The 12,816-nt window shown below is 42.5% G+C and overlaps 1 protein-coding gene across 3 annotated transcripts in view; it reads right to left on the reverse strand.

The window, feature by feature from the left end:
• The window catches only part of RABGAP1L (RAB GTPase activating protein 1 like), a 132,838-nt gene extending 120,378 nt beyond the window's left edge, over positions 1 to 12,460 (reverse strand). For 2 of the 3 annotated variants that reach the window (XM_035123633.3, XM_035123631.3), the window contains exons 1-6: positions 12,369 to 12,460; positions 7,142 to 7,259; positions 4,141 to 4,288; positions 3,126 to 3,303; positions 2,175 to 2,385; positions 289 to 463 (exon numbers count right to left, since the gene is read on the reverse strand). In XM_035123633.3, the coding sequence (XP_034979524.3) occupies positions 289 to 463; positions 2,175 to 2,385; positions 3,126 to 3,303; positions 4,141 to 4,269 (693 nt within the window). In that variant the 5' untranslated portion in view covers positions 4,270 to 4,288; positions 7,142 to 7,259; positions 12,369 to 12,460. Of the gene's footprint in view, positions 1 to 288; positions 464 to 2,174; positions 2,386 to 3,125; positions 3,304 to 4,140; positions 4,289 to 7,141; positions 7,260 to 11,976; positions 12,000 to 12,368 lie in introns of those variants that run through there. The other variant, XM_035123632.3, reaches the window with a different exon arrangement.
• Positions 12,461 to 12,816: the final 356 nt, after the last annotated feature.

Here is a 12,816-nt window from a genome sequence, read left to right on the forward strand (position 1 = left end):
TTAGGTCATATACACTTAAGTCATCAATCTATTAAAATGGGATGTTATATGACAAATGCAAATAAAAAATAAACCCCCATGCAGCTCTAACCATGCCATTTCCATATGAAATATAGCCTACAAAGTTTAAAATGGCTTCTTCACGTCAGACTGACGATGCTGTTCTAGTATAATATGAAATTTTGTATTTGAAGTGGAAACAGCATACAATAGTATTAACTGGAAAGGATAGGTACACTCTTCAAAAAGTTTGTAAAGGGCTCATTAAAAACAATACTTTCTACTCACTGCCTCTTTAATTTTGCAAGAGAAGACATGAATCTGGAACTCATCACTGCCACAGAAGCTCTCAGTAAATGCAAAGCAATCACTTTCCAAAGTTCCACTTTTCCCACGGACACAAAATAAGACTTTGTAGATTGGGAAAGAAGCAATTTCTGTACCAGTGGACTGATCTATTATTCTAAATAAGGAGGAGGAAATTGAAAGACTTTTGTCACTCAGCAAGTCCCAAAGAGAGAAATTTACTTGCCACTTTTGAAATCTAAATAAAAACTTTATTAATCTGAAATATTCTGATTAACACTGAAAATGTTCACAACACATTAGGAAACCTAGGTCATTCTATTCCAACTAAAATCATCAATATTAACACCTTAAGCAAAAAAGTTAAATAGATTTTAAAAATCTATTACTATTCTCATTTATTTCACTGGAAATCCTGTGTGCATCAACAGGCAAAATGTCAGTGTTTTTAATATGTACAAATGTGAACTCATTAAAAGTTTCACCGTTTGTATCCTGTCTTGTGGAGCTTCACAAATGAATAAAAGAACCTGACACAGTATGGCAGGGAGGAAGCACTAAGGGAGAAACACTTTCTCGCTTTATACTGCCCCTCCCACACCATGCTTCCCCTAGTCAAACTAAGGAGAGCCACATTCAAAACCAGCCTTCTTCCCACATCATTTGCTGAATAAAGGAGCTTGGGGTATACATTAAAAGCACAAACAAGTATGGATGTTCTCCACAACATTTTCCATGTCTGCATGCCACTTTACAACCGCTGCTCTTGATCCACCAAGTAACATGTGTGGATGTCTGGTTCTGCACAGAGAAGCAACAGCAGTGCAAGCCATGGGGCAGAGTAACTCTCCTGCCACTTGTGTTGCTGCTTGTTGGAGCTGTGCAAGTGCACCAGAACAAGCACTGGATTGGGGGTGGTAGTCCCACTGGTTCACCTGCATGCCCCCCAACATTGCCACCATCTCAGGAAGGCTAAGCAGCAGGAATTCCGGGTCAGGAGGGTGGTTACACCGTATTACACGTGCGCTGCTACACAGCACCTTGCTTGGATCGTGGCACCTCAAACTAGCTTTGAGAACAACTAGCGCAGCCCCTCTGCACAGGAGAAACCATTTGCGCTCAAAGGAGATGTGCTGCTCCAAGCTGAACGACTTTCCTCTGCAATTCCCAGGCTAGAAAGCCACTTGTTAGGTTTATTTATTTAAAAAAAATCTATACCGCCCCTCATCTGAAGTTCACAGCGTCGTGGTTTACAATATAAACAACAGTAACACATAGCATAATAACAAAAACAACACACACACACACACACACACAGAGCACTAAAATGAGCACTCCCTCTTGGTGAGAACATTTATTTAGCCCCCAACAGTATGTGGGGTGCTTTGAGGATGGGAATGCCATGATGGCATTCAAAAAAGTCACAAAAAGGTTTCCTGTGCATCTTGTATGCATGAATCCACTCCTGCTCTCTTGCTAGGCCCATGTTGGCATTTAGTGTCCCCACAAAAAAAAAACCCCATATAACTAAAGGAGGAAGAAGTAAACTAAGCATATACCGTATTTTTCGCTCCATAAGACACACTTTTTCCCTCCCAAAAAGGAAGGGGGAGAGTCTGTGCGTCCTATGGAGCGAATGCGAGAGCCAGAGCCAGAGCCCGCCCAGAGCCCACGCAAAACCAGAGCCCGTGCCAGAGCCAGAGCCTGCGCAAAAGCCAGAGCCTAGGACAATTAAAGAAAGCAAAATATATATTTTTCTTGTTTTCCTCTAAAAACTAGATGCTTCCTATGGTCGGGTGCGTCCTATTTGTCTGTATGCACAAAAGTATGAATATATATTATGATTTTAAAAAGCAGGTGTAACTCACCTGACAGAACCATCTGGGATATTTGGAACATACAGAGTTACGGGGAAAGGTGAATTACTTGAGCTCTTCATAGTTCCCATGGCACACAGTGCCTCTGATTCACTGCGAGGAGCAGAAACCTTCATACATCCAAGATATGTCAGTTTGTTGAACAATACACTCTCCTCTTCTGGGGGTACAGTAGGGGAATAGGCTGTATCTGACAAAACATCTGAAAGTGAATAAAATTCAGTCATTACCCACAATGATCTCCTTTCCTTGCAACAGTCATTCAACATCTAACTGCAGAAGTGGACTCAAGCTGTCCTTGAAGTCTATTTAAAGGTTGCAGCTGGTCATGGTCATGGCTTACATTGACTTCCAAAGCTGCTCAAGTACAAAAGTGCTGGTTTTTACCCTAAAGCAGATTTTTAACAGTGTTGAGTTGACAACACCATTTTGAGTTTATTTTTCAGGTATTCCTAATTTGTCACTTGCAAATAGAAGAGCCACCAAGTGTGACCCCACACACCATTTTAAAAATTACAAAGAGGAGTAGCTGCTGGCTATTGCACAAGTACCTAACTTTTATTTAGAAGCTCAAAGACCAAATTGGAATATTTCCCCAAAAATATCTTTCAATTTGCATTTGTTTTCAATGGCTACAGTTAAAACAAGTATTTGCTAACTACATTTTTGCAGTTTGCTAAAGGATTCTTGGTTATTATCTGTTTTAAAAGGGCATTGCTAAACAGTTTTTTCCAAGTCAGTCCACATAAAAGTTACACTGGAGCAATCCAGGCCATGTTCAAAAATAATGGCAAGGAAAAACAAGCAAAGTTTGCTTAACAAAACAAATAATAATGAGAGTTTCATTCTTCTGTAAGAGAAAACAGACTTCCCAACCACCATCCAGTTTTTGTTTTGCATCCCCCACATTTTCCCTTATATGCTAAATATTAAAGCCAGTACTTGTGGTGGGAGAATCCAGTAGAAAATGCATAGGGGACTGGCTGACATATCCAAGTGACTGCCTGCAATCACCACTCAAGTCTACACAATCAGTAGTATCAAGCTTCTGGCCTTTATCAGAATCTCTTAGTATCTCTTCCACGGCTTTCTCCATTTGTTCATCTTTGTTTGGAAGCATCTGTAGAAGGCAGAACACAGGGAGAGATTTTTGAATCTGTAAGATTTCACAAAATTAAATTAAATCCTTCACAGTTCCATTCACAGAGATAGGATATTTCTGAATTGTCGATATCTGGAAAAATAAATTTCATTTAAGATGGTTTAACCATGTAGTCATATTCTCACCTCATGTCTAATCTTTACTCACATAATTAGACAATACAGAATCATATTATGTTAATATTAAGTTAAATAGCCTTCTAAAAGCTTATTTCTTAAGAAGACAATGACCTTGAAGCATACATACCACACAAACTGGCAAGGCAGAATGAGCTACAAAAAGCGACACAATTCCTTATTCACACTTAACTGTACAATAGGCATCATTTCACAATTAATTTAGGTCCATTTTTAGAATAGAATGCTACTTATGGGCCATCACTGAAATGTTAAAGGTAAAGGGACCCCTGACCATTAGGTCCAGTCGTGACCGACTCTGGGGTTGCGCGCTCATCTCGCATTATTGGCCGAGGGAGCCGGCGTATAGCTTCCAGGTCATGTGGCCAGCATGACAAAGCCGCTTCTGGCAAACCAGAGCAGCACATGGAAACGCCGTTTACCTTCCCGCTGTAGCGGTTCCTATTTATCTACTTGCATTTTGACGTGCTTTCGAACTGCTAGGTTGGCAGGAGCTGGGACCAAGCAATGGGAGCTCACCCCGTCACAGGGATTCGAACCGCCGACCTTCTGATCAGCAAGCCCTAGGCTCAGTGGTTTAACCACAGCGCCACCTGGGTCCACATAAATGTTAAAACTGCTAAAATTTGTTTTTAAATAAAAATCAAGGAAATTTTACCGTCAGCTGAAATTTCTCATCTTTTGCACACAGATCTTCAGGATGCTTTTTAACGAAGACATATTCTTCCTGATTTACTACCAAAACAGTTTCAGAAGAAAGACTGACTTTGTCAAATCCAATGTCCATTTCAGAATGATGACCCTTTCTGCAGCCAGAATAAAATACAAAAATAACACTATCATCCACTATATCAAATCAAGTTACCAGTACTACAAAAAAAAAACCAAAATCCTTATTGTAAACTCACCGTTTCCAAAAATCCACAAATACCATGCATAAATTCCAAATAGGTATCAAACAAATCCTCTCCCCTAAAATATCACATATCTAGGGCTTAATATAGTGCATGAAAACCAAATAGCAAGCAAACAAAGTTAATGTGATAAGAAATATATAGTTTGTTCGTTGACCACATAATATAATTATAATGTTGTCACTTCATTATAAAAAAATTTAAGGATATAATTAATTATATAATTAAAAGCATTTTCTGATCTATTTGGATTTCTGAAGGACAGAATACAGTACCGTCTCTTAAATCAGGAAGAGATGTATATACGACAGGCGAGGCTCCATTCACGCAACAGGACTTCACCTGCCTCTCCTCCCTCTTGCAGTCCTTTGCATGCCCCGCCAAACAGGTTCAGGGGGTCCCCCAATCCTCCAGAGCAGATTTTGAGGGCACACAGGGGGAGGAGAGGAAGATGTTTCATGGTGCAAATGGAAGTCAGTTCCACTAGCGAAGGGACGGCACTGAATGCAGCCCAGGATAGGAGACTGAGAGTACAGCTGCTGTATTGTTAGGATTATATTTGAGATTATATTTGTGATGTGATTTTAATCTTTCTTATTCTGATGGGATTGTGATTTTATTTGTAAAATTGTAAAACGCTTCTTATGGATAACAGAAATAAGAAACTTGCAGCAATTTAAGAGTATTTTACCAATGTTTGGTTTCCTGCCCCACAGTCACCCTCAGTCATTCGAAATTATATGTTCAAAGATATGACAGTCTCTATCCTACTGGAATTATAATCCATGTATATCTGTTGCCAAGGTGACACCCACCCCATGTAATGACTTCATGCCACAAAAGCAGCTTTGGCTACACTTTATTTATTTAGCTAGCCAAACCACTTCACTGCAACCTTCATTCACAGGAGAGAACAGAGAACACAGCAGACTGGAGGAGGACAAATGTTGTCCCTATATTCAAAAAGGAGAAAAGGGGGGACCCAAACAATATATGTCACATTTATAATCATATTCTACTACTTTGGCTATGTGTTTAATAAAAGATTGAATTCTTGCATTGCAAAAAATGAAGATTATGGTAAAAAATGAAAAACATGAATTGCAAAAAAACTAGAGCTTACAGAACAAAACCGACTTCAGATATGAAATAAGCACGTTGAAATTAGGTTAGAGCAACTGCAGGTGTCAATGCAACAAAAATTTTGTTCCCCGGTGTATAATCTATCAGACAATTTATTAACTCCAACACAAAAGTTTTAACTGGCACCTAAATGCTAATGTGCCAACGCTTCCAGAATTGTTCAAAGGGGGGGGGGGTTTCCCCACAACTGCAAAACTACAGTAGTCTCATGATCGCTTCTGTCTTTCAAAAACCTCATTTACAATGCAACACTGAAACCTAAGAAACTAGTTTCAAGTATTATCAGATCATTTTACAACTTGAAAATTAGCTATATGAAACATTAGGGGACAGATATAGAATCAGCAATGGAAGAGAAGTTACATCTGTAGTTGGAAACGCCCTATGCTGAAACTAATTTTGAACAAAGCTCATCTCTGAAATGACTAATTACATGTTATCAATTTACTTTAGCCCTGAAACAATTACTTCTTAGACTGAAATCCTATATCCACTTTAAGAGGACTGGCTTCTATGTGTGTGTGTTTTTGTGTGTGTGATTGTGCTATTGAGGGAAACCATTGTTTTATGAACACCTACTGTACAGTGCAATCTTATACATGCCTACTCAGAAGTATGTCAAACTGAATGCAATGGGACTTGCTCCCAAGTAATTGGGTACAGCAAGGACAGGGAACATTTTTCAGCCCAAGGGATTGATCCCATTCCCTCATCGGCATGTGAGGAGGACCTAAAAAAATGTGGGTGGATGTGACTCTTACAGTAGGCTACATTCCAGCCATACAAAAGTTTTCTACACGCATTTCTCCATCCAAGCAAACAAGAGGCATTATCACAGTTCAAGGATATATTCCAGTCAACAAAAGGACTTAAGGCGGGGGTCCCCAAACTTAGGCCCAGGGGCCGGATGCCGCCCAATAGCCTTCTAAATCTGGCCCGTGGACGGTCCAGGAATCAGCATGTTTTTACATGAGTAGAATGTGTCCTTTTATTTAAAATGCATCTCTGGGTTATTTGTGGGGCCTGCCTGGTGTTTTTACATGAGTAGAATGTGTCCTTTTATTTAAAATGCATCTCTGGGTTATTTGTGGGGCATAGGAATTTGTCCATACAGTATTTTGTTTCAAAATATAGTCTGTCCGCCCCCACAAGATCTGAGGGACAGTGGACCAGCCCCCTGCTGAAAAAGTTTGCTGACCCCCGACTTAAGGCATGCCAAGTCTCCCGTTTATCATGGGAAACCCCCATATTTTAAACAGTTTCCCGCTGGCAGCCCAGATTGAAAAAAATCCTGTAAATCCCCCGGATTTCCTACCTGCCAGGGAGGCTCCATTTTGGGTGCTGGCACCGCCCAATTTCCAGTGCCCAGACATGGCCGCGTGGCACCGGAAGTTGCTTCTATGCATGTCCGGACATGCGTAGAAGTGACTTCCGGTGCCACGCCACTGCTGATCCCGCATTTTTCAGCAGGAGACTTGGCAGCTATGCTAGGGAAGTGTGTGGTCTGAGGAGGGTCCTAAAGGCTAGACAGCCACGTTCAGTCCCCATTTGGCATATAAGCTTCACTATACTGTATTATTCTTTTTGTATTGCAGCACTTACCCATTTACTGTTGCCAGAACTTAACAACCTAAGGTGTGATATTAACCATTCAAAGAAGCTTTCATAAAGAGCAGTCTTTCAGTCATCTCTTTCAAGGCAAGCAGGACCTGTTAATCACCTTTGGGGGTCAAACAAAAGAAGATAGACAAAGGTCAGACATACAGGCAGGCAGCCACACAGCTTATCATCATCATCAGGCTGAAACAATCAACACTCAGCCAAACAGGTGTGATTACAGACAGTAGTACTATATACGCAATATGGAATCCAATCAGAGCATGCAGATGTTTTGCAAATAAGTCACACAGGGCTGGTTCAGATACCCATCTTGAAGGCTGAGATGGAGAACTCTTGCACAAGCTGAGAAACAACTCTACAAGCCATTAGTGCACCAATGTAAACTCTTGTGATTTTTCTTCCCTGTCCATGGCAGTGGCACCAGCATACAATTTTGGGTTGATGCCAGCATCCTACCCACTTCAGCCAGCAAGCCCCTGTCAGCTTCTTCCTCAGAAAAGGTCGGTGTTGAATGAGTGTGCCAGATTGCATATTTATTCTGCAAAATATAAATTGGGTTCTACTTGACACAGAATTTGTATTGTTGAGGCCCACAAAATTTAAGTTTAAGTAATCATCATAGATCATATAAATCCCTGGAGCATTCTGCTATATGTACTCGGTTTAGGCAGGTATGTTTTGGCGTACTGAATTTTAATATATGGGGCAGAAATGATATCATACTCCTACGAGAAAAAACAATGGAAATGAACATTGGAAAGACAGTCATATCTATTTAATTTACCTTTTCAAATGCATGTAAATGTGAACATTTAGGGACAATTATACAGTAATGGTAAAATCTAATTTTGTGCCAATGTCAAATTTTACATTGGATACTTCTTAGGGTTCTTTTTTTATAAAGCTTTTTAAACTTCTGCCATGCTAATAATATTATCCACTAGGAAATGCTTGTCCCCAATACAAAGATCAGGTGCGCAGCATGTCTCCTGACGAAGAACATTATCCTCCCCCCCCCCGCCAAAAAAAAATCAAATTAGTATTTCTTTCATTCTACCCACTGAAACTAATCTGCACCTGTGAGTTCCACTTTGAAAAGGGGACAGACAGCCATCATGAAACACACTAAAGAATTAGATACTGTACTAGTTAAGGAGTGGAACCTTCAGGCAAGAGGATTCATGCAAATCTTTTAACAGCACCCAAGAAGCATGAGGAAAATAGAGAGAGTGAAGGAATCACTATTACATCGAAAAGGTTGTTCAGGCCGGGGTGGGGGAGGGGATGGTAAGTTGGAATGTGAGGACCCTTTGTAATTGTGTTTATACACTGAAAATCAATAAAACTTATTTTTTAAAGGGTTAATCAGAGAAACTGCTGCTAAAGATGAGAAAGATAACAACACACCCAGAACATGGCATTATCACAGTACCGTACATACTGATGTCACACTATATTAGAACTGCCACCCTAGGAGCTCGAAAGCACACCAGTGCAAGTAGATAAATAGGTACCACGCTCTGGTTTCCAACACAGTGTTCCACTGCGCCAGAAGTGGTTTAGTCCTGCTCGCCACATGACCCAGAAAGCTGTCTGTGGACGAACGCCGGCTCCCTCGGGCCTGAAAGCAAGATGAGTGGGACAACCCCATAGTTGCTTTTGACTGAACTTAACTGTCCAGGGGTCCTTTACCTTTACCTTATATTAGTTACATTATCACATTATTCACTAATAACCATTTGACCCCCCCTACAGGACAGCTGCATATTCCTACATTGCCGGGGGTTGGACTAGATGATCCTTGGGGTCCCTTCCAGCTCTATGATTCCATAAAACCAATTCCTGAATATTATGAATTACAAAGCTTGCTGCAGATTTTAATTTTTATATACATTTACACATGCAATTAATTTTGTATGCCAAGTTAGATTCAGCCTATTTATTCATGCCCAATCCAAATAACTTTATTGTAGTAGCCACTGGCCATGACAAATCAGAATAATAAATAAATAGATAGATAACAGATGCAGGAAGACCCCAAATCACAACACATATCAGATGAAGCATTGGGTTTTTGGCAGAAAATTATATGAACCTATGTTACAATTCACTGGTCCAGTAGTTCATTCAGCCCACTATCATGTATTCTGGCTAGCAGTGGCTCTTCAAAGTCTTAAGGATGGGTCTTTGCCAGCCCTGCCACCCAAGATCATTTTGGCTGGAAATGCCAAGTACTGAAACTTGGACCTTCTCCATTCAAAGCATGTGTTCTACCGCTGATCTAACACTCTTTTCTCAGTATGGTTTGAAGGAACATAAGAAGAGCCTGCCGGATCAGGCCATCTAGCCCAGCATCCTGTTCTCACAGTAGCCAAGCAGGACCCGAGTACAAGAGCCTCTCCCTTCTTGCGGCTTCCAACAACTGGTATTCAGAAGCATTCCTGCCTCCTACCATGAAGGCAGAACATAGCCATTGTGCTTAGTAGCCGTTGATAGCCCTTATCCTCCATGAATTTGTCAAATTGTTTTTTAAAAAGCATCTCAGTTGGCGGCCATCACTGCCTCCTGCGGGAGCAAGTTCCATAGTTTAACAATGAGCTGCATTCTCTTATCTGTACGTTCTCTTATCTGTCCTGAATCTTCCAACATTCAGATTCATTGGCTGTTCACAAGTTCTAGCATTATGAGAGAGAGAAAACTTTTACCTACTTTCCCCTGCTAATAATATAGTCATACCTCAGTTTAAGTACACTTCAGTTTGAGTACTTTCAGTTTAAGTACTCCGTGGACCCGTCTGGAACGGATTAATCCACTTTCCATTACTTTCAATGGGAAAGTTCGCTTCAGGTTAAGTACAGACTTCCAGAACCAATTGTGTACTTAAACCGAGGTACCACTGTATATTTAAAGAGCTTCTTTTCATTGGTCTTAATGGTTTTAACAATGTTTTCCCATAAAGTCTCTTCTACCATCTCTTTGTCTGCTTGCCCTTTTTCTGCCAAGATATATTAATATATTATTTACCGTATGCAACCCTTATATTATATACCGTATGCAACCCTTATATACCGTATGCAACCCTTTATACTCAACCTGTAACCATCTGGTCCCAGAGCAGAGTTACACATCACAAACACTGTATTAATGGTACATTATAAAACATATCTGAGTGGTTTAAAACTCCAACCCTTCCCAAAAGCCTGAGTAAAGAGGTGTGTCTTCTGCTGCCAATGAAAAGTCAACAATATGAGGACTCGGTGCACCCCAGGAGAGATTGTTGATTTTGTGGGCTCACAATGAAGAGTAACTCTACTTGAGATTTTGGAAATATGTTATAGTTAAATATGAGTCAATGGAGGAATTAAAATATGTACAATCGATGGGAAATGAAGAAGGGGAACAAATTCATGATAAATGTTAAAATATTTTAAGTATTGAAATGGAATTTGGAAATGCATGTTACATTGAGCAGCAAGTAAGGGAGGGGAGAAAAACATCATGGATGCAGGGTGGGAAGTCAACTTTTAAATTTGCATTAAATGTGAATTAATTTGATGTTAATGTGTTGATTTTTTTGAAAAGCAATAAAAATTAATTGCCCATGAGAGGTTGTTGAAGCAAGGAGCCACCACATGTGTCAACTTTGTTACAAAACTTGTTTGCCACACTTCCAAATGTCATCTTGAAGCATTTCCAGATATGTAGTGGGAGAAGTGGACCTATAGGTGGTCATCCTCATTATAACATACTCAGGCTTGCAGTACAATTTTAATCATGTTTGCCTCTTCCAATTTCAACAGAACTTCTCCCTAATAGAATTCCAGGCTTAATAATTTCAGGAGCCTACCGAAGCTACTAAGAATAAACAAAATGTTACTGCAAAATCAAATACTTTTTCCGGGCTCTCATGTGGATCCCTTTCTTAAGGTATGTGACAGTAAGAAACTTTGTCAAGAGGGCTGGAAATGCATCTTTTAAAAAAACCAGAATTTAGCTTCACTTCACAAAATAATTCCACAGCTTGTCAATAAATTAAATTCTCTGCACAAAATTACTTTTGGATGTGAATAAACAAAAACCAAATTCTAACAATGATTTTCTTCTGGTTCTCTACCCAATTTAGTTGTACTGTAACTCACAACCACTTCTAGCTTCCCCTGAAATCAGCCCGTTTATGAAAGATTGGCCAGTAAAGCCCCTTCGAAGGCTGAAGTGTGACAAACACGTTGCAGTCTTCGTCACAGTTTCAGTTCCAGAGAGAAACGAATAGAAAACTTGACAAGCCCTGCGTATTTGCTCTCCCAATTCAATTCATCTTTGGACCTGAAGTTTTTGTACAGGCGAGATCTATCGAGATGTTTGCTAGGAGAGCTTTCCATTAAACCGCAAGCCATTATTCTTCGCCTCTGCCGGGGTGAAAATTCATCTAACATCGATCCTCGTCTAACAAGAACATCTATACCAAACACCCGCAGCTTTCTAAAAGGAAAGGAAAATGCTGATCGACAACGACAACCTCCTCCCCCACCCCCGGCAGAGCAACCCCTCCGTGCTCATCCGGAGCATCCAGCAACTTTAGCTCAACAGCATCGCCCCCCCCTCGCCGCAAAGTCTCGCCGCTTTCAGAAAGTCTTCGCCCTCAATCAAGGGCTGCTGCAAAGCAGAAGAACCGCAGCGGGCGACGGCGGCATCGCCGGCTCCCAGGCAGGCTCCCTGCCAAGGCGGCACAGGAGGCCAAGTCTCCTTTTAACACCTCCTCGCTGCGTTTATTTACTGAATTTCTCGACCGCCCTTCTTCCCCCGAGGCTCACACGCACAAGTTGGGATGGAGGCAGAGCGGGAAGCCCCCCCCCCCAAGTCTGCGCGGCTCTTTTCCTTGGCATCCCTTGAACCGGTGCGAACTTGGCGGCTGCTGCAACCCCCGAGAGGGGAGAGAAGGAGAGCCCCGAAATTAACCCGAATCGGAAGTTTGTTCTTGTTGTTGCCCCTCCTCCTCCTCCTGTCCCAGAAAGGTTTTTGCAGCAGCGGCAGCAGCAGCAGCACCCCTCCCCTCCGCCCAGCCGGTTTCCCGGAGGGGGGTGAGAGAGAGAGAGAAAACCCCTCCCGAAATAGAGAGCCCAAAACAACTCCGAAGTCCACTCTCGGCGTCGAGGGACAGCGCCCCCCGGCGGAGGAGGAGCAGCGCCCCGGCCCCCGGCCCGCTTCTTACCGGCGGCTTCCCGCTCCCTCAGGGTGGCGGTTGACGGTGGTGGCAGAAGCAGAGCCCCCGCCTCCCCGCCTCGGGCCGCTTCCCTCTCCGCCGAAGGGACGGCGGCGCAGATGACGTTGGCGGTTCTGTTTTGCAATGAAGGGAGGGGGATGAGATGGAGCGGCGGTGAGACAGAACAACAGCGCAGGCGCGCGCCAAGGCACCAGCCCCGCCCCACTCGCAAAAAGGGCGCGCCCGACATGCCCGGAGGGGAGGGGAGGGGAGAGGGGGCGCTGGCTGGGAGAGGCAGGGCCGACTGGTCCGCGCCCGCCCCCTGTTCTCCTTCGATGGGCTCTCCCACTCCCTCCTCTCCCTCCCCCACGCAGAGGCATCCTCCAGGCCCCGCCCGCGCTGCGAATGACGGGCTCCGACCCTCGGAGCCTTTCGCGGGCCGAATCCCAGCGTCCCG

This window comes from Zootoca vivipara, chromosome 7, assembly GCF_965207765.1.
Source record: "Zootoca vivipara chromosome 7, rZooViv2.hap1.1, whole genome shotgun sequence".
NCBI lineage: Eukaryota > Metazoa > Chordata > Lepidosauria > Squamata > Lacertidae > Zootoca > Zootoca vivipara.